Here is a 22,729-nt window from a genome sequence, read left to right as displayed (position 1 = left end):
AAATACAGAAATAAACAGAGCTATGTGTGGTGCGGCATTTGAAAGCTGAGACTCTGGAGTCACATGGTCAAGGGTTTAAATATTGGGTCTCTGACTTGGCTGTTTGACCTTAAAGCAAGCTACTCACACTGCCTGAGCCTGCTCCCATCCTGAAGATGGAGATAATAATGGTGACTGTAAAATGTGCCATAACCCTAACAGCATCTCCCCCTCTGTAAACTCTCAAATTTCTTCTCGTCTTAGTTTCCTCTTCGTGCTCCCCCTCCTCTTACCCCTCTAAGGTCACTCCCTCAGTTGCAGTAACTCTTCCACCTTCTCTACTCTTACCCCAAAGCCTTCATTCACACTCTAAGCTCAGAACACAAAAAAGAAATGAGGGTCTCAGTCTGTTTCTCTACTTCACTCTGCTTACTGAGGAAGTAATAGATCATTTGTCTTCATCTTATAATGGGTTGGGGTCCCCAGAGAGAAACACTCCTTCTTTGGCAGCAATATCTAATCACAGCCTGGTCACATATTAGGATTCAAATATTCTGCACAACCTACTCTTCATGTCCTAATTACATATAGTCATCTGCAATTTCCTCCATTTTATCCCAATGGAACTAAAGTCTAACCGGTTCTAATGCTCCAAAAACTGTTAAAATCATCATGTTCTGCACTTGAGCATTATTATCACCTGTCTTCTTGTCTCTGAACCAACACTTCTTTTTAAAAGATTTTATTTATTTATTTGAGAGAGAAAGAGCACGAGCAGGAGGGAAGTCAGAGGGAGAAGCAGACTCCCTCTTGAGCAGGGAGCCTGAAGCAGGACTCAATCCCAGGATCCTGAAATCATGACCTGAGCAGAAGGCAGATGCTAAACTGACTGACCCACCCAGGCACCCCTGAACCAACATTTCTTTATTAAATAATCACATGCAGATGCACACAATGTACACTATTCCAATAGTGGCTTTCTTCGTGGTTCCTGTAGTCAGCCCTTCAATCATTTTTAGTGTTATGTGGGGTTATTTTCTGAAGACTCTTGGAGTTTCCTAACATGCTCGAACTAAAGTCTAGAACTGAAGAGAATATTTACCAAAGAATGTGTTAACACACACACACACACACCCCACCCCTCTTCAGGGCTCTTTGAGAGTAGACAATGGATATACTGTGTGTTCAGTGTTCAGTGCATGGTAGAGACTAAATAAATATTATAAAAACAAAAGCACAACCACACTGCTGCTATAATTTCAGTTTTGGATTCAGTGGTTATGAGAAGGAAATCTCTTGTATACTCACCTGACTTTTTATCCAGAAAAAATACAAGTATTTTAGGTGTTGTGTTTCAGCCAAATAACTGGCCATTTAAAAATAAAGATTCCCAGGAGAATAGAAGCAATTGCTTTCCACACAGGGCTGGGTAGCTTTTTGTTCTGGACGTGCTTTCTGTTGACTCAGTCTGCACTTGTTTTGACAGCCAATTACAGCCCTTCTTAGGTAAAGCTGAGCTAATGCTCTTCATGGAAAGTTTAACAAACACAAAATTACCCAAACACAATAAATACACTTAAGCAGAGAACTCCAGCTCCAAGAGATATTCCTGATCAGGAGGAAAGGAGGGAAGTTACTTTTCCAAGTGGAGCATGATGATCCAGAAGAGATCACAACCAGATTCAAGAAGAGATTTTCAAATCTAGTTCAGCTCTTAGGAGCATGGGCCTCGTTTCTCTCATACTGTGATAGGGTAATCACAACATGGAACCAAGCCACAGTATTCTGGATCTCCCTTATCAACTCTGGTTGCCAAATCCTAGGCTGGGAACTTAATTATTTCAATTCCTCCTCACAGGAACTCAAGCTCAAGAAATGAGGACTCAGAGAATCTAAGTAACTTGTGTTAAGTAAGTCAGCTAATAAGTGGCTATGCCTGAATTGAAACCCATGCCTAACCTCAGAGGAGAAGTAGATTAACATTAATACAGATTATAACCAGATAAAATATAGGCCAATTTTGGCTTATATATACACCAAGAAAAGGCTTGAGTGCAAGTCTAAACATTAACAAAGACTAAAAACACAATTAAGATGAAGAACAAGCTGCCTTAAGAATGGGAAGCTAACAACACGAGGGTCATAGGGTAATGGACAAGTGATAGGATACCCGGTACCAGCCCCTGTTCACTAAATTCTTTTCTGTCTTTCCTCTTCATCCTCTCTCCTCTTTCCTAATTTACCATCTCTTCCTTTTCCTATATCCCTTTTTTTTTTCCTTTTTACACTGTAATGAAGCAAAGCATATGAACTTCACATGCAGATAACCTGTGTTCAAATCTAAAACTCATTTCTTATTGTGTGACTTTGGGCAGATCACATAGCTTTTCTAAGTCTAAATTTTCTTGACTATAAAAGGGTAAAATCTCCTACCTTTTAGGCTATTGAAGGGATTTAATCAGACAGTATGTATGAAGAGATGACCTGGTCTCCTAGTAGACTGAGATTTCTTTTAACTTTGAGGGTCTGTGAGGCTTGCTGGCATACAATTTAGAATTGGACAGTCTTGGATTTGAATCCCTGCTCCACCACTTACTGGCTAAGTGATCTGGAAGTCTTGCAACCTTTATGTACCTCAGTTTCCTTATCTATAAAATGAAATAAATAGTAAGGACTTAAAGGTTTGGGAGATGATCAAATGAAACAATAAATATTTAGAATCTATATATATTTAACCATATATTAACAAAGAAACCTGCCTCTCAGTAGAACTAAGAGTAGCTGACTTGTTCTCCAGAGGCCCATGTTTGTGGATGCCTAATTTATGAATCGAGTGTGTCACCACTAAGGACTGGGAAATGTTAAAGCACTAAGAAATGCTAATCTTGAACCTATCTTCTGAGGCTGTAAAATAAATATAAAAAGAAGGAGGTAGAATGGTACAGTGCAATGAAAAGACCACCACAGGGAGCATGGGTCCAGGCTCGCTTGGGCATTAACTGCCTGTATAATGCCATATAAGTCAAACAGCTTATATATCTGGTACCTGGAACCTGAGGGTGATGGAAAAATTTTTTTATGTTCTTGATTCAGATTGCCACTGCCATTTAGTGGGAAGAGGCCAGAGATGCTGGTAAATACACTACAGTGCACAGGACAGATGTCCACAGCAAAGAATTACCTGGTCAAAATATGAATAACAGTATCAAAATATCAATAGGCCCTGGCCTAGATGTGACTCTAAGTTCCCTTCGAGCTCTAACATTCTAAGAGACTCTGAGGCAGAACCAACACCAAACAAATGACATTCCTGCTAATATCTATCAAGCAACAATGGCTTATGACATTGCTCAAAATCCCCCTACAGCCAGTGGAGGAAAACTTTCCCTCCAATATGTGAATATTCTGAAATCATATTTTTGAGAGTGAGGACAGTCTTTCCCCACAACGGAAGAAACCCAGAGGTTTCTTGGATGGCTGGGTGGCTCAGTCAGCTAAGCAGCTGCCTTAGCCTCAGGCCATGATCCCAGGGTCTTGGGATTGAGTCCTGCATTGGGCTCCCTGCTCAGCGGGGGCCTGCTTCTCCTTCCACCTGCTGTTCTTGATTGTGCGCGCTCTCTCTCTCTCTATCAAATAATTTTAAAAATCTTCTAAAAAAATTTTGATTAAAAAAGGAAGAAACCCAGTGATGAAGGGGGCACAATCCTCCAGGGACTTTGTCCCTTGTTCTTTGCAGTTAGAATCCATGCTTCTAAAGCCATAAGTTCCTCTGGCCAAGAAGCTGATTTAAGTAGCTCTGAATCAAGGTCAGAATAAGATAATACACACAATAGCATATGTGAATCTCAAATACATCATGCTTACTGAAATAAGCCAGATTCAAAAGGCTACATGCTATTTTATTACATTTACATGATATCTGCGATTAGACAAAACTGTAGGGACAGAAAACAGATTAGCAGTCGCCAGGTGCTGGAAGTAAGGATAACAATTTGACTGCAAAGGGACATGAAAGAATTTGGGGAATGATGCACTGTTTTATATACTGATTATAGCTACAAAACTGTCAAAATTCATGAAACTGTACACTGTACACTAAAAATGTGAATTCTACTATATCTAAATTATACTTCAATAAAACTGCCCCCAGGGCCCCTGGTTGGCTCAGTTGTTAAAGTGTCTGCTTTTTTTTTTTTTTTAACGATTTTATTTATTTATTTGACAGACAGAGATCACAAGCAGGCAGAGAAGCAGGCAGAGAGAGAGGAGGAAGCAGGCTCCCTGCTGAACAGAGAGCCCGATGCGGGGCTCAATCCCAGGACCCTGGGATCACGACCTGAGCCGAAGGCAGAGGCTTTAACCCACTGAGCCACCCAGGTGCCCAAAGTGTCTGCTTTTAACTTGGGTTGTGATCCCAGGGTCCCACATCAGGCTCTCAGCTCAGTGGGGAGCCTGCTTCTCCCTCCCCCTCTGTCTGTACTCTGCCTGCTTATGCTCTCTGTTAAATGAATAAATAAAATTTTTTTAAAAACTGACCCCTCTTACCCACACCCCCCAAATATGACCACAAATACTACAGAGAAGATTGTTAGGAGAGGTTGAACTGGATGACATAAAAATTCTTTCCACCCCACGTCCTGTGGTTTTATTACAGTCTGCCTCTCCGTTCCTGGTAACCTCAGGTTTAAGTCTGGGCTCCAATTTCGGTGTTAAAGCAATGACTCCTGCCATCATTCAGGGATCTCTGGCCCTACTTAAGCTTGTGACAGAGGTTCCTTTCCTGCTGTCTCCTATCTTAAACTCCCTTGTGACTGATGAAGGCCTTAGACAATTAATAAACAAGTGAGAATAAACCTCAGGGGACAGCGGTTTTATCTCTCTGCACAGGCTTCCTGTTTAAATCCCATTTGATCTTTCCACTAAACTCCAAATCAGGCAACAACATAAGAATCATATTTATGAACTCCCCTCCACTATGGACTTTTGGTCTTTCCACTACATTATTTTTTATACACTTAAGCTATATAAATGTAAAATGTGAGCCTCACATCAAAATTATACCAAGTTTTTTGAGATATATATAGATATGTAGTTTTGTTTACAAACATTATTGACCCAGATTATTGATCTATCAAATGTTACACAAAAGAGTTTTAACTTTTCTTGTATCCAGAATAGCCCTAGTGTGCCTATGTAGCTCATAGTTGGTTAAGTGGTGGAATTTTTTAAAAAATGTATTTATTTATTTTCTGGAGAGAGAGAGTACACAAGTGGGGGAGCAGCAGGCTCCCTATGGGACTCAATCCCAGGACCCTGGGATCATGACCTAAGCAGAAGGCAGATGCTTAACCAACTGAGCCACCCAGGCATCCCAAACGGTAGATTTCAACTCAGGTCCTCATCTCAGGGCCCTGTGACTGAGCCCCACATCAGACTCCCCACTCAGCAGGGTGTCTGCTCCAGGATTCTCTCTCTGCCCCTCCCACCATGCATGCACATACCTGCTCTCTCTCCCTCCCTCTCCCTAAAACAAATAAATAAATCTTAAAAAAGAAAAAGAGACTAGCCCTAGGTATGCTGTGGCCAGGGAGGACTGAAATAGCCATCAGACTGCTCACACTTTCTACGAATAAAGACTGCTATCTTCTATGACACATATAACAACTATGCTGGGAAGGCCTTGTCTTGTCCTCTCAATCCTCAGCACATCAACAGAGTTCACCTCTATTGCCAGACTAGCCAACTAAGCCTTTTATGCTCAGCCTAGGACCATAAGCACAAGCCTAAGGCTCAAAGATACTAGCCTCTAGGATTCCTGGGCCCTTTTGCTGTATATAACACAGGCCAACTTTGAGGTGAACCCATTTACCTGTCATTGGAGAAGATCACTAACTGAACTAACTTGTACCCTCCTGAATCATGCTGAGGCCCAAGACTAAATGGACACTAGCCAACTTCTATGCCCTAGAGAAGCACTCTTTTCTCACCCCCTTTGTTCTTTCTGCAATTGATGGCCTCTCACTATTATTTATCAGATCAAAACATAATTAATTTTTTTAAAGATTTTATTTATTTATTTGACAGAAAGAGATCACAAGTAGGCAGAGTGGCAGGCAGAGAGAGAGGGGGAAGCAGGCTCCCTGCTGAGCAGCGAGCCTGATGCATGGGGGGCCGGATCCCAGGACCCTGGGATCATGATCTGAGCTGAAGGCAGAGGCTTTAACCCACTGAGCCACCCAGGTACCCCAAAACATCATTAATTTCTGACCAAACTATTAAAATAAGAAATTGCCAGGCCCCAATTCCACGTCAATTTCCTAATAATTATCCAGTTATAGGGCACTAAGGAGAATGAAGGAAAATGACATTACCACATCCTGAGATGCATACTGAGGATCCTCTGGGTTGACCGACCAGTAACAGTAATCAAAGCCAAATGCCACAACCTTCTCCCGGGAGTCTCCAAAGCCATCTGGTCGATTGTCCACCTAAAATCAAACATAGAATACAGTCCTCTCTCTCATAATGTCAGAATCTAGACAGTGCCACTTGATTCCTCCCTGTTATACCTAGGGAGACCCTGAACGGTCTTGAGAATCTTTATGTTATCTACCTGAAAAAGAAAAAAAGTAAACTCTGTCCTTGCATCATCAAATAAAAGCTCCAGAGAATTAAATTTGTCTCTCATATTGTCACCTATCTGCCTACATATGAACCAAGCATAGAACAGCTTAGGAGGGAAAGCCTTTCCCTCTCTGAGCATCTTCTTAACACTATCATTTCTTTCTCCAAGTATTTCTGTAAAGGATACCAGTTGTACATGAGTCGTTCTGACCCAGCAATCTAGGGCTTTCAAAGAGGTCCCTGGGTATTCACCCCCAGTGCATTAGAAAGCACACTGGATAGAAGAACGAGGACCAACCCAACTGCCCAGGGTAGATGAGGATAGATTCAGAGCTTGGAACCACACTGACATCCAGGTAGTGGGGAGAATGGTATTACTGCCACAAATGTTTTATCTTATTCTTTAATATTTAGACTCTAGACAGGGATAGACAAACCCTAGCACTAGCTGCCATAAACTACAGTAGAAAGAGGCTGTCAACTATCATATGATCTCCCTGATATGAGGAAGTGGAAATGCAATGTGGGGAGTTTGGGGGGTAGGAAAAGAATAAATGAAACAAGATGGGATTGGGAGGGAGACAAACAGTAAGAGACTCTTAATCTCACAAAACAAACCGAGGGTTGCAGGGGGGTGGGGTGGATAAGAAGAGGGTGGTGGGGTTAGGACATTGGGGAGGGTATGTGCTACAGTGAGTAAACAGACCTGTACCCCTGGGGCTAATAATACATTATATGTTTATAAAAAAATAAGAGGCTGTCAGAATGACTAAGAAATTCTTAGGGGATAACTGAACTCAAGGAAGTAAGCAGCTAAGTAGGTGTGCAGGTGACAGATTAGAGTTCGATCTTGGCCAGGATTTATTCTTAAAAAACCAAAACTCTCAACTCTCAGAACAAAGCCCTTGAAGTATGTAAGCAACAGAGATATAAATAGGAGACAGCAGAGAATAAAAGGTCTTTTGTCCCTGGGGAGCACCTATTGAAAGTTTGGAAGGTCCCATTCTCTTTTAACAGAGAGCTGCTGACAAAAGGAAATATCACATCACAGGGGTGGGCATGGCTTGTAGACCTGGGGTCCAGATAACCCTTGCTCCTACAAGTCAGCTTCCTTAGCTCCGGGAATGCTGTCTACAGCAGCAGGTACGAGGTCAGTTTCCCTGTCTCACTCCATCCCCCAAAGCCCATACAGAAAGAACCCCTTCCACTTCCGCTGCTCTGGTAAATGGAGGAACGGATGGAGGAAATTAGCCCTGGGGGGTGATGGGTGGAGGAGGAAGTTCCCAGTGTTTGTCCACTTGTGACTCAAAGGTTAGTCAGATCTGTGAAAGAAGATCTACAGCACGATTCAGGACAGCAACTGACTCCCTTCGGGGAGCTAATGCATACTAAAATCTAGTAATGCTTCTGGATTAAGTGGTATCAAATGAGAGGCTTGGGACAAAGTCTAACTGGTGGTCTGGTGAGTTAAATATACCCATGGAAGTGACTTACACTAGCCATGCCGCTCATAAGCAGTAAGCGACCAGTTTCCAAACAGCTGCACCCTGTTTGACAGAACTTGGCCTGTAGTGGCCACAGTCCCTATACTTCTTTCCTGCTTTATTTTTTTTTTATTTTTTTTTTCCTGCTTTATTTTTATACTTGCTTTGTATAAAACTCTCCCTTCTCCCAAACCCCCACCTTAAACCCATTCACACACACACATCTTCATCCCAGAAGCCCCTGTAATAATACAAACTCCTCAATGGAAAGAGAAAGGAAGACAATTTCAGGCTTACCTTTAAATTTCTGATTTTTGCCACTTTGCCATCAACTTCCACAATAATTCTTCCTCCTTCTTTGGTCTCCCTAGAAACAAGACCCAAGCCCATTTAAGAAGAAACATTTCTTAAAAAAAAAAAAAAAAAATGAGAAAAGGGAAGCTGAGATCAGTGCTACTGGGAGAAAATGTTTCCCTACTGCTATCTCAGTAAGTAGCTGTCCCTAGCTGACATGCTTCTCTGGATCATTTGAATTTGGCCCTAAAACAGCTACAAATGACCACTACTGAGCACCCTTCATGTGCTAGGCATTTTATTAGTACAGTACATATTATACTTCATCTTATGCAATCTTCCCACTAACACACTCTCCTGACATGGTTTCCTACCATATCTTCATTTTTTCAGATGGAAGACTGAACCTGAGAGAAATTATATGACTTGTCCAAGGTCACACATCAAGCAGTGGCAGAACTGAGATTTAAACCCAGATCTGTCTGACCACAAAGCCTGGGCTCTTAACCATATCCTTAGAAATCAGGCTTGAAATTCTGGAGAGTATCTTTTGCTCAATGCACAAGGCATCCCCCTCACTTGCTCTGGGATTTTGAGCATGGAGAGTAATGAAAAAGGTTTTGGAGTCCTCTCTGTTGACATACTGAGAACATTTTTCCCAAATCCTTCCATCTTCCTAAATTGGAATGAGAGCCAAGATTCTCAAGAATTTTCCTATGCTGCAGTTATGCAGTAACACTGTTAACAACTAACCAACCCCTAAATTTACTTTAAGGGGCTTAATCCAAGTGACCCATAAAAAAAAAAATGAGAAAAGGGAAGCTGAGATCAGTGCTGCTGGGAGAAAATGAGCAGAATTACTCCATTCTATAGATGAAATCTTTTCTCATACATAAAAACCTTTAGCTAAGATGCTCAAGCCAGGATGTTGAGACAAGAATTAAGTCAACAGCATTTCCTCCACTACAGTGAAAGTAATCAATTAAATTATTCCTAGCCTGGGAACTTAAAGTTAAGAAAATATGTTGTCTCATTTTTATCCTTCCTCATGGTTCCCAGAATGTAATCTTGAGAATCTGGGGAAGGGAAGACACCACTAAGTGAGTCTGGGATAAAGCCCAGGATAGGAAATTTCCCTCTCCCATGTAATAACATTTGTTACTTAAACTTCCTCAAGGCCCTAATGCTCTTTATTTCACATTTCATGCTACATAGTATTTAAGGCAGCAGAGATATTCTTAGGCCTTCAGGATCATAAACCACACCCCCACCCCCACACAAACCTCCACAATTCTAAGGAAAATCTTTCATTTTTGCTGTTATCATTTTACAAGGTAACATTTTTTTTCCTTTCTCCATTGTAAGGTAGACTTTCTTAACCCTCCTCCCCTTATAAAAGTAATACACAGATTGTTGTAAATTTGGACAATAAATAAGAAAAAATGATGCTGGGGCACCTGGGTGGTTCAGTCGGTTAAAGCCTCTGCCTTCAGCTCAGGTCATGATCCCAGGGTCCTGGGATCCAGCTCCACATCGGGCTCTCTGCTCAGCAGGGAGCCTGCTTCCTCCTCTCTCCCTGCCTGCCTCTCTGCCTAATTGTGATCTCTGTCAAATAAATAAATAAAATCTTAAAAAAAAAATGATGCAATAATTTTTCCAAATCTATCATCAAATATTTTTTTGAAGTATGCCCAAGGATACTTGAGGATTCATCTAAGGTTCTTTCACATAAAGCAGCCTAGAAAGAAGTGTCCTGAATTTGACTTTTTTTTTTTTTAAAGATTTTATTTATTTATTTGACAGAGGTACAGTGAGAGAGGGAACACAAGCAGAGGGAGAGGGAGAGAAAGAAGCAAGCTTCCCTCCGAGCAGGGAGCCCAGTGTGAGGCCCAACGCAGGGCTCGATCCCAGGACCCTGGGATCATGACCTGAGCCGAAGACAGACGCTTGATGACTGAGCCACCCAAGGTACCCCCTGAATTTTACTTCTTGGGAGAAAGATACAAACTATAAGGGTAAGATGTTTCTCCTTCCTGGCCTGGACCACTGCCATTGGTAACCTAGTGATTCCAAGCTATTCTAAAACAAAGTGAGGGAGAATTAAAATTGAGCAGAACAGAAAGAAAGGGCACCAACCTCAACTGTGGAGCTGGCCACAGAGAGTTCAATGAAAGTCTGTGGAGATGGAGCCTTACACATGGCAGAGTGGCACTACTACTACTTGCCCCGGGTCCTAAATTCTACGAACAGGCATTCATTCCTTAAGATGAATTTCCCTTTGCACAGAGATAAATCCTCAGTTATACACTTACTCCTAGAACAATGTTTCTCAAAGCATGGTCCACAGGCTACCTTTATCAGAATTACATGAGATGGTGGGGTTTATTAATTCAAATTCCTGTTAACAGGTTGCATTATGGGGGGGGGGTGTAAAAAACCAAGTTGCATTATAACAAACTCTCTAGGTGGATTGTACACATACTATAATTTGAGAATCACTGTTCTAGAAGAGAAAATAAGACATGACCACTAGAAAGCTAAGTATAAGCAGTAATAAAAATAGTTAAAAATTGTACAGTTAACATTTTATTGTACACTTAAAATGAGCCAAGTCCTAAGTATTTTTAATGTATTATTTCTTTTAATCTTCATAAAAAACCACTGAAGTAGCTATCCTATATTTAGCTATCCTATATTTGATTCAAAACACACACACACAGACAACACATACACACTCCACATAAAGAGAATATAGAATTTGAACAGTAAATTTTGACAGGGCAGTGGGAAGTGTTCCAAAGTCTACAATACTGGAAGAAGAGAACATGTTCTGTTAATGATTAATGATTTTGGATAGACAAGGGACAGCATCATATAATGAGCTACCGACTTTCTAATCATGGGAAACTATGAGGAGTAGGAAGGGAATCAAAACCATGCCCCACATTATCATTTTACTGATGGTCAATTCTAGTTCTTCTAGGCAAATAGGCATTTGATCAAGCAGTACAACTTTTCTGTAATCTCAGGAAGGAGCAGCTTGGTCTACTGAATAGAAACTTGGCTTTACTGACTTTAACCCTTAAACAACATCATTTTCCTCATCTGGAAAAACAAAAAATGTAAGTTTATACCAGATGATCTCTAAGATTTCTTCCCAAGCACAACATCAGATCCAATGATTAACTGAATCTGTGCCAATAACTTACTTGAAGGTTGAACAAACCATGTAATTAGCAGAGTGCCTACATTTGGATAAGCTTCAGCAAAGATGGTGGAAGTTAATAAACCCTGGAGTACAGCTGCAGCTCTGCAGGATTCTCTGAGGAGAGAGGAGTGGTCTCTACTTCTTAACTGGGGGAGGGAGGATGTTGGTGGTCACACTGTGTTTATCCATATTTGGTCCTGAATCTTCAGCCTGGTAATAACCTACTCACACCTGGGTATCTGCAGTATTGGCATCCTACCTCTTGATGCTTAAGTCTCTTAACCTGACTGAAAGTAAATAAGCTTTTGTGCCCTTCTTTTCCACTCACTTTTGTTTGATGAGATAAATTACTCTCTACTGTGACTCCAAGTAACTCAGTTTCAACAGCATTTTCTTAACCTAATCCACACTATTATAAATTCCTAGCTCTCAAGGAATTGGGAAGTTACTGTCAGGAGAGGCCAAGGTAATTATCCTGAGAACCCCAAAAGAACAGGTTTGCAAAAAGAAGACCTGCTTAGTGGCTACCTCCAAGGTAGCATACTCCTATGAAAACTTTTCAACCCCAAGTAACCACATCCAGTAATGTAGAAGCCAGATGTCATAAGCCACTTGTCAATCTAAACACAGTAGTTCGGGCATGTGCTGCTTTCCTTCTTCCTCCATGTATCTCTTTCATCTTTTTTCTACTTTCTTTTCTGTTCTTCTGTTTCTTTCCTCATCCCACTGTTCTCCTCATTACTGTCAGTTGCATAACTTTTCAAAGTGAATCACCACCATAACAGGGACAAATATAATCCCTACTAGTACCAAATTTTGTTATGGAAGACAATGCATTTTTTGATCCTTCTGTCCAATTTTCCAGCCACCTTATGTCCTGGAAATTTTTAAACCTCCCAAATAATTCCACGGTATGTCTTCTGATCCCAGGCTACACTCTGCCAGCTTTGTGTCCTCTCACCTCCCCCTATACACCTTCTCACCAAACCACCAAAACTTTTCTAACAGCTGAAGTCCTTTATTTTCAGTGTCTTTTCTACAGAGTGCTCTCTACACCTTCTTCACCTGTCAGCAAACTCTAATAGCTCTTTAAAAAGCAGTTCTGGATGGGCGCCTGGGTGGCTCAGTGTGTTGAGCCACTGCCTTCAACGTGGGTCATGATCTCAAGGTCCTGGGATTGAGTCAGGCGGGGGACTCTCTGCTCAGCGGGGAGCCTGTTTCCCTCTCTCTCTCTCTCTTTTCTCTCTGCCTGCCTCTCCATCTACTTGTGATCTCTCTCGGTCAAATAAATAAATAAAATTTAAAAAAAAAAAAAAGCTGTTCTGGAGCACCTGGCTGGCTCAGTTGTAGAGCATTCCACTCTTGAACTTGGGTGGTGAGTTCAAGCCCCACACTGGATATACAGACATCAGCTCTTCCCTGACTTTCCAAACATGAGTGGAAAATCAGTGAAAGGGTAAGAAATTATGTAGCTGGACACTGGATGCCTCAAGACCTGAAAGGTGCTGCATGGGATTCACCCATAAGGAAATGCGCACTGGCCACGCTGAGGAAACTTCCTTCTATTTCACAGTATTGCTGTCGAGCGTAGGATGAAACCACGATCTCCCCGGGCCTCAATTTCCCCCTCACACCTTACAACCTGGCTCTCTCCACATCTCTGCAGAGAAACCCGTGCGCGCCCAGGAACGCCCGGAATTCTGCCTCAGTCTCCACAGGTACTCTAGAGCCACCGAGGAAAGGAGACTGATCACCCTCTCCCCGCGTACTTTCCCAGCCCTACTCAGGGAACTCACTGAGAAAGGCCCAACTCGTGCATCCAGACTTGAGCCTCTGTACCCCAAAACTCCTGCTCCCAGGACTCCAGGAACACGGACACGGCGCACCCCACCCCTGACGCAATCCAGGAACCGCTATACCCCAGGACACGACCTGAAAGCTCCAACAGAGGCTTTGTGCCGATAGTCCTTTAAGGTTTCCGGACCCTGGCCCCGTGGGCCACTTTGTGTCTGACTTCCCCGCGCCAGAATCACTTGAGCGAGAGGCGGAGACCTCACCCTCCTCTCAGCTCATTTGACGCCTCAGGCTCCCTCTCCCTCCCCAACTCACCTCTTGCTGAGGGGCCGGATCCTCACGGCCACCCGCACATTCGCCATCCCTCGGCCACCACCCAAGCAACAAGTCCTCCCAGTGGCAGCACCCCCGGTCCCAAGCCCAAGCCCAAGCCCAACCCTACCCCGCCCGCCCCACGCGCCTCACGGGACGGCCCCGCCCATGCGCGCGCCTAGGGCCAGCGTGGGTGGTGCCAGCCGTGTCTCAGCCAATCCTGAGCCCGATGGGCGGGAAGTCGCGCGGCCCGGCCCCGCCAGCCGGGCCCGCCTCTCCGCCCCGCCCCGCCCCGCCCCGCCCCGCCCTGCCCACGCACCTCCCGGTCGGCCCCGCCCATGAGCTCCTCTGTTCCATGGGGGCGGTGCCCAAGGTCCCTCAGCCAATCCTGAGCCCTATGGCCGAGAGGGCGCCAGTCCCCGCTGGGTGCGGCCGAGTCCCACCTACCAAGAGCTAGCTTTTGTTCTCGGACAATACTAAACAGGGTCAAGTAAACACGTTTAAGTTTCGGTTAAGGCGAAATTTACAACGGAATTTGCTAAATACTTGTATTCGCTGCGTTGGCCTGAGTTGTCAATTCTGTGCTTAAATTTTAGGGGCAGAAATGAGACGGGGAACACCAGTGTTTTTGCAGTTACCGGAAAAGAGCAAGTGTCTCTTTGAAGAGGCACTTGGAGTGTGGAGAAGTTTAGAGTGCTCCAAGCTTCTCTTGATTGTGATGGAACTTCAGGGCCACTCTAGCATAGTGTTTGTGATCGTGAAGAGAATGCTGTCAGTCAGAAATAGTTCATTAGTTCATCCAAGAAATAACTTGAGTACCTACCGAGACTCAAGTGCTGTTTTACACAGCCCAAGTCTTCATGGAAATTAGAATCTACATGGAAGTGAAAGAGGCAATAAATATAATTTGTCGGGATGCCTGGGTGGCTCGATTGGGTGGCTGCCTTCAGCTCAGGTCATGATTCTGGGGTCCTGTGATCCAGACTTGCATTGGGCTCCTTGGTCAGCGGGGAGCCTCTGCCTGCGGCTCCCCCTGCTCCTGCTTTCTTTCTCTCTGGCAAATAAATAAATAAGACCTTTAAATATATATATATAATCTGTCAAGTGATGCTAAATGCAATTTTTTTTTTTAAAGCAGGATAAGATACAGTAATGGTTTGGGGTGTGTAAAGGGAAAGGTGCTTATTTTATATAGGATCTTTAGGAAAGGTCTCACTGAGAAGGTTATGCTTGACTAGATTTGAAGAAAGTGAGGGAGGAAGCTGTGTAGGTAGGTATTCAGTTATTTAATAAATATTTTCTAAGTAAGCACCATTATGACAGGCTTTGTTCTAAGCAGGACGTAAGCAGCGAAGAAAACAGGCAAACCTCTGACCTCATGAAGCTTGGCGAGAGAAATTCAGAATAAGCAAAACAATTTGAGTAATATGTATATCAGATAAGCTAAGGAGAAAAAAGATAAAGCAGGAGAGGGGATAGAGAGTGAGTGGAGAGGGTGTTGAAATTTTAAATATGGCCAGGTTAGTCTTTGCTGAGAAAGTGACACAAGAAAAATCTGAAGGATGTGAAAGAAAGATTCCTGCAGTAATCTGGAAGGACAACTCCAGACACAGGGAACGGCCAATGTGAGGGCCCTGAACTGGGAGGGAGTCTGGAAAATAAGAAGAACAATAAATTCAGGAGTGACAGAATGAAATAACAGAGGAGGAGGAGGGAGTCATAGTCATGGAGGTAACATGAAGCCACCATAAAGTCTTTGGATTTTATTCTAGGTGACTTGGAAAACTACTGGTAAGCTTTTTTTTTTTTTTTTTTAAGAATACATCTTTTTTTTTTTTTTTTAGATTTTATTTGTTTATGGTAGAGGGAATTATGAAGAGAGGGAACACAAGCCCAGGGGAGCTGGAGAGGGAGAAGCTAGCTCCCCGCTAAGCAAGGGAGCCCTATATGGGGCTTGATCCCAGGATGCTGGGATCATGACCTGAGCAGAAGGCAGATGCCCAAAAACTGAGCCTCCCAGGTGCCCCCAAACTATTGGAAAGTTTTAAGAAGAAAGCAAATTATGTGATATATAACTTTAAAAGATTTCTTTGGCTGCCATTTAGAGGCTAAGTTGAGGAATGGAGAAGGATGAAAGCCCAAGAGAGACCAGTCAGGACCTTATTTTAGTACTCCAGTGACAGTGCTAGATTTATGGTGGTGCCTTTAATGTGCATCTGGAGTATTAGGACAGCTGGTTTACTATCCAGATTTACCTAGAACCCTAGTCTTACAAATGGCTTTTCTACTCACTGTGACTTACAGTGAAAAGACTCACTACTAGGGAAAAAAGTATGAAAGTTCTTCAAAATATTAAATATAGAATTGCCTTATGATTCAGCAATCCCACTTCTAGGTATGTATCCAAAGGAAATGAGATCACTATCTTGAAAATGGGGGTGTCTGAGTGGCTCAGTCGTTGGGTATCTGCCTTTGGCTCAGGTCATGATCCCTGCATCCTGGGATTGAGCTCTGCATAGGGCTCCCTGCTTATCGGGAGGCTGGCTTCTCCCCTACCCCACTCCTCCTGCTTGTTTCCTTCTCTCACTGTGTCTCTTTCTGTCAAATAAATAAATAAAATCTTAAAAAAAAAAAAAAAGAAAATATATCTTCCCATATTCATTGCAGCATTATTCACAATTAGCCAAGACATGGAAAAAAATCTGTCCATCAAAATATGGATAAAGAAAAATGTGGTGTGTGTATGTGTGTCTGTGTGTGTATAACGGAATATTAGTCAGACATTAAAAGAAAGGAAATCCTGCCATTTGTGACAACATGGATGGCAATATATTAAGTGAAAGAAATTCCAAACAGAGAAAGATAAAACCTCTATGATCTCACTTATATGTGGAATCTTAAAAAACATAAAACTCCTAAAAATAGAGACTAGATTTTGTGGTTCCAGCCCTTAAATATGTTGGTCAAGAACTACAAACTTCCAGATGTAAGTTCTAGGGATCTAATGTACAAAATAGTGAGTATAGTTAACAATACCATATTGTATACTTGAAAGTTGCTAAGAGGGGCCCTGGCTGGCTCAATCAGTAGAGCATGTGACTCTTGATCTCAGGGTTGAGTTCCAGCCCCATGCTGGGTGTGGAGATTACTAAGAAAGAAAGAAAGAAAAAGAGTGGGAGGAAGAAAAATACCAGAAGAATAAATCTTAAGTGTTCTTACCACCAGGAACACAAAAAAAGTAATTATATGAGGTGATGGATATATTAACCAATCTTATTGTGGTAATCACCTCACAATATATAATCAGGGATGGCTGAGTGGCTCAGTCAGTTAAGTGGCTGCCTTCAGCTTAGGTCATAATCCCAGGGTCCTGGGATCAAGACCCACATCAAGCCCCTTGCTCAGTGGAGAGCCTACTTCTTCCTCTACTTCTGTCTGCAGCTCCCTTGCTTGTGCTCCCCCTTGCTCTCTGACAAATAAATAATATCTTAAAAAAAAAAAAGAAGAAATAATCATGTTGTATACCTTAAAGTTAAACAGTTAAATATGAACTGTATCTCAATAAAGCTGGGAAAAGCATTACTGTGTTAATATATTTCTATTTTCAGGTTGCAGAGGTTGGCACAACAATATTCTATATTTTCAAACTGTATGTACTCATAAATATTTCAGTATGGGTTTTGGGGGGGGGTTTGTTGTTGTTGTTATTGTTGTTAGAGAGAGAGCATACAAGCAGGGGGAATGGCGGTAGCAGGCAGAAGGAGAAGCAGGCTCCCTACACTTGTCAGGGACCTGGGATCATGACCAAAGCAGGAGGCAGATGCCTAACTGACTGAGCCACCTAGATGTCCCTCAGTATGGGTTTTTAAAGGGTAAGTCCTTATCTTTTAAATACCATTATCACAACCAAGAATATTAGCTCCTTAATACCACAAATATTCAAAGTTCAAATTTCCCTTATTGTCTCATAAAACTGCTGCTGTTGGTTTTTGTTTGTTTTTTGTTTTTTACAATCTGTTTAAATCAGGATCCAAATAAATTGGGTTGGTATGTCTTTTAATCTTTTATTCAGTAACTTCCTTGTTCCTTTCTTTCTCTCCCTGGCATTAATTTATTAAAAAACAAACAAACAAACAAAGGCCATTTTCCTATAGATTCCCCACAGACTATATTTTGCAAATTAATCCCTGTGGTGATTTCTAAGTATTTTTCCATCCTCTATATTTTCTGTATTTGGTAGTTCAATCCAGAACCTTGATCAAATCAATCAGCACTTGTCTTTTTGTGCTATTTGCAACCACTAATAATTATCCTCTGAGCTCATTGTGGGTCATCAATTAATTAGGTGTTTGAGGGTATGTGAAGGGATGGGGGTGGCTCCCCACACCACCAAGCAATTCTCCAACCCTAGCTGGGTGTCCTACAATTCAATTCAATTTTGATACTATCTACCCAGAGATAGCATCAGATTCCAAAAGTTAAGGGTTCAGTACCATTGGATTGCCCTCCACTTCCAATGCCAGTCACTAACCCAGGTTGTTACCTGTGCCTCAGACACACTGGCTACAGACAAACCTGTCCTGTATTTAATTAATTTCCTAGAGTGGCCTTCAGATGTCAGTCAAAATGTTTAGGTTGTTACCTGTATTTCTGACATAACTGGGCATAAACCAGAGCCCCTTGTTGGGTTCAACTGATTTGCTAGAGAAGCTCACAAAATTCAGGAAACCCATTTACTTACTAGATAATATTAAAGGATACAAATCAACAGCCAGATGAAGACATACACAGGGTGAGGTCCCAAAGGAACTTCTTCCTCATTAAGTTCAGAACCCAGAATGGTGGCACATGGAAGTGTTCTGGTTTCCCATTCTGGAAGCTACTGGAGCATCATCCTTTTGGGGTTTTATGAAGGTTTCATTATAAGGGCATGACTGATTAAGTAACTGACTATTGGAAATGAATTCAACAAGACTTCTTCCTTCCCAGAGTTTAGGGAGGTGAGGAAGTTCCAACTCTCAGTTCACATGGTTGCTTCTCCTGGCAACCAGCCCTCATTCATAGGTGGGATCAAAAAGTTACCTCATTACCAAAACAAGTGACTCCTTTAACAGTCTCATCACTTAGAAAATTCCAAGGGTTTTAGGAGTTCTATGCCAGAAATGGGGTGAAGACTATTATACATATTCCTTTTTGTAAGTCACAATGTCATAGGATTGCAGTGATGATACTCTAATTTTATCATTCTTCATTTTTTTTTTTAAAGATTTTATTTTTAAGTAATCTCTACACCTAACATGGGGCTCAAACTCACAACCCTGAGGTCAAGATTCACATGCTCTACTGACTAAGCCAGCCAGGTGCTCCTATCATTTTTCATTTATGAGTTGAAATACTTCTTTACAGAAAAACTTTTCCTCATCAACTGTTTGGTTACTCCGAGGTACAGTTTACATTGCAAAGGCAGAACAAATGCTTGATTATTTCAATTACCAGTTTTTAAAATAAATTGTTCCCTAGCACTTCCCAAAGGTGGTTAATGATTGTTGTCTTTAATACTATTATAAATTCATGGATTTAAGTGTATTTGATTTGCTTCAGCCTATTGTACTTACTATTATTGATACCCCAATCATCCCAACTTTGGCCAGTGGGAAACTCACTGAATTCTGACTCAGCTCCAGTAGTCTTTGATAGCTTCATTTATTTCTGATATGACAAGAAGTTCCAGGTTCATTTTGAACATTTCCCATTCCAAATGTGATATCAGCCATTTCTTCAAGGGTTTCTGGTTCCTTTTATGTCTCTATTATTTATTATTTTTTATTTAAAAATTTAAAAAATATATTAGTTTATCTTAGGCCACAAAACAAGTCTTAATAAATTTAAGAGGATATCAAGCAATGTTTCCAACCACAACATTCTGAAACTAAAAATCAAACAAGAAGAAAACTGGAAAACTCAGAAGTGTGTGGAGATTAAATGACATGCCACTGACCAGAGGTCAAAGAAACAAATAAATGGAGAAAAAAATACCATGAGACAAATGAAAATGGAAACACAACATACCAAAATTTATGGGATGCAGCAAAGCAGTCATAAAAGGGAAGTTCATAGAAATAAATGCCTATCATAAGAAATCTCAAATAGGGACGCCTGGGTGGCTCAGTTGGTTAAGCAGCTGCCTTCGGCTCAGGTCATGATCCCAGCGTCCTGGGATAGAGTCCCACATCGGGCTCCTTGCTCCGCAGGGAGCCTGCTTCTACCTCTGACTCTGCCTTCCACTCTGTCTGCCTGTGCTCGCTCTCGCTCGCTCGCTCTCTGACAAATAAATAAATAAAATCTTTAAAAAAAAAAAAAAAAAGATCAGTAAAACTAAGAACTGGTTCTTTGAAAAGATAACAAGACTGATAAACCTTAGGGTGCCTGGCTGGCTCAATAGGTGGAACATGCAACTCTTGATCTTGGGGTTGTGAGTGCAAGTCCCATGTTGAATACAGAGATTACTTAAAAATAAAAACTTTTTAAAAAATGAAAAACTGACAAACCTTTAGCCAGACCCACCAAGATAAAGAGAGGAGTCAAACAAAACCAGAAATGAAAGAAGAGACATTACAACTGATAACATAAAAATACAAAGGATCATAATAGACTACTATGAACAGGGCGCCTGGGTGACTCAGCTTGTTAAGCGTCTGCCTTCAGTGCAGGTCATGACCTCAGGGTCCTGGGATCAAGCCCTATATTGGGCTCGCTGCTCAGTGGGGAGCCTGCTTCTTCCTCACCCTTCCCCACCTCTCATGCTTTTGCTTGCACTCTTTGTCCCTCTCTCTCAAATAAATAAATAAAATCTTTAAAAAAGAGACTACTATGAACAATTACATGCCAACAAACTCAATGACCTTGAAAATAAGATAAATTCCTAGAAACATACAAACTACTAAGCCTGAATCATGAAGAAATAGAAAATCTGAACAGAATAATTAATAGTAAGGAGATTGAATGTGTAAATAAAAAATCTTCCAGGGCACCTGGGTGGCTCAGTGGGTTAAAGCCTCTGCCTTCAGCTCAGGTCATGATCCCAGGGTCCTGGGATCAAGTCCGGCATCGGCCTCTCTGCTCAGCAGGGAGCCTTCTTCTCTGTCTCTCTTTGCCTGACTCTCTGCCTACTTGTGATCTCTGTCTGTCATATAAATAAATAAAATCTTTAAAAAATAAAAAACAAAAACCTTCCAGGGATGCCTGGCTGACTCAGTTGGAGGAGGATGTGACTCTTGATCTCGGGGTGGTGAGTTTGAGTCCCACATGGGGTGTTGAGATTACCTAAATAAATAAAACTTAAAAACAAACAAACCTTCCAACAAACAAAAGTTCAGGACCCAACAGGTTCACTGGCAAATTCTACCAAACATTCAAAGAATTAATACCAAAACTTCTCAAACTCTTCCAAAAAATAGAAAAGGGAACAATCCCAAACTCATTTTACTAAGCCAGCATTATCGTAATACCAAAACCAGACAAGAATGCCAAATTATAAGCCAATGTCCCTGATGAATATACATTCAAAAACCCTCAACAAGGGTGCCTGGGTGGCTCAGTGGGTTAAAGCCTCTGCCTCCGGCACAGGTCATGATCCCAGGGTCCTGGGATCGAGTCCCGCATGGGGTGGGGGGGTGTCTCTGCTCAGCAGGGGGCCTGCTTCTCCGTCTCTCTCTGCCTGCCCTTCTGCCTACTTGTGATCTCTGTCTGTCAAACAAATAAATAAAATCTTTCAAAAAAAATTCTCAACAAAATATTAGCAAACCAAATTTAACAATATATTAAAAGGATCATACCCCATCATCAAATGGGATTTATTCCAGGGATGCAAAGATGGTTCAACATCGTAAAATCAGTGAATGATTAAAATCATATGATCATCTCAACCGATGTAGGAAAAACATTTGACGAAATCAATACCCATTTATGATAAAAACTTTCAACAGACTGGTTACAGAAGGAATGTACCTCAACATAATTAAGGGCATAAATGACAAGCCCACAAACAACATCATATTCAATAATAAAAAAGCTAAAAACTTTTCCTCTAAGATAGGGAACAAGGATGCCCCCTCTTGCCACTTTCCCTCAACATAGTTTTGGAAGTCCTAGTCGTGGCAATTAGGAAAGAAAAAGAAGTAAAAGGCATCCAAACTGGAAAGGAAGAAGTAAATCTGTCACTACTTGGACATGACATGTTATATACAGAAAACCATACAGAGGGGTGCCTGTGTGGCTCAATTAAGTGTCTGCCTTCGGCTCAGGTCATGATCCCAGAATCCTATGATCGAGCCCCACATTGGGCTCTCTGCTCAGTGGCGATACTGCTTTTCCCTCTCCTGCTGGTGCTTGCCCTTCCTGTGCTTTCTCTCTCTTTCTGTCAAATGAAGGAACAAAATAAAAAAAGAATAGGAAAAAAGAAGAAAAAGAAAACCCTAAAGATTCCCCCCCAAAACTATTAGAATAAAAGAATTTGGTACTGTTGCAGGATATAAAATCAATTTACAAAAATCTGTTGCATTTTTTAAAAAAGATTTTTATTTATTTATTTGACAGAGATCACGAGTAGGCAGAGAGGCAGGCAGAGAGGCAGGCAGAGAGAGGGGAAGGGAAGCAGGCTCCCTGCTGAGCAGAGAGCACGATGTGGGGCTCAATCCCAGGACCCTGGGATCATGACCTGAGCTGAAGGCAGAGGCTTTAACCCACTGAGCCACCCAGGTGCTCCTGCATTTCTATACATTAAAAATGAACTATCAGAGAAATTAAGAAAGCAATCCCATTTACAATTACATCAGAAAGAATAAAGTGCCTAGGAATAAATTTAAGCAATGAAAGACCTGAAATTAAAAACTACATTGAAGGGGCGCCTGGGTGGCTCAGTGGGTTAAGCCGCTGCCTTCGCTCAGGTCATGATCTCAGGGTCCTGGAATCGAGCCCCGCATCGGGCTCTCTGCTCAGCAGGGAGCCTGCTTCCCTTCCTCTCTCTCTGCCTGCC

At 41.9% G+C, this 22,729-nt stretch overlaps 1 protein-coding gene across 5 annotated transcripts in view; it reads right to left on the bottom strand.

Moving 5' to 3' along the window:
• Window positions 1-13,849, bottom strand: part of STARD9 (StAR related lipid transfer domain containing 9) — a 123,054-nt gene extending 109,205 nt beyond the window's left edge. For 2 of the 5 annotated variants that reach the window (XM_045067857.1, XM_004751207.3), the window contains exons 1-3: window positions 13,699-13,847; window positions 8,385-8,454; window positions 6,351-6,467 (exon numbers count right to left, since the gene is read on the bottom strand). In XM_045067857.1, the coding sequence (XP_044923792.1) occupies window positions 6,351-6,467; window positions 8,385-8,454; window positions 13,699-13,745 (234 nt within the window). In that variant the 5' untranslated portion in view covers window positions 13,746-13,847. Of the gene's footprint in view, window positions 1-6,350; window positions 6,468-8,384; window positions 8,455-13,698 lie in introns of all 5 variants that reach the window. The other 3 variants (XR_006602893.1, XM_045067859.1, XM_045067858.1) reach the window with 3 other exon arrangements.
• Between the last annotated feature and the right edge of the window lie 8,880 nt (window positions 13,850-22,729).

The sequence above is a fragment of the Mustela putorius genome, unplaced genomic scaffold (genome assembly GCF_011764305.1).
Source record: "Mustela putorius furo isolate JIRA1106 unplaced genomic scaffold, ASM1176430v1.1 tig00003898_pilon_pilon_pilon, whole genome shotgun sequence".
Taxonomy (NCBI): domain Eukaryota; kingdom Metazoa; phylum Chordata; class Mammalia; order Carnivora; family Mustelidae; genus Mustela; species Mustela putorius.
This window is presented reverse-complemented; position numbering and strand designations above follow the sequence as displayed.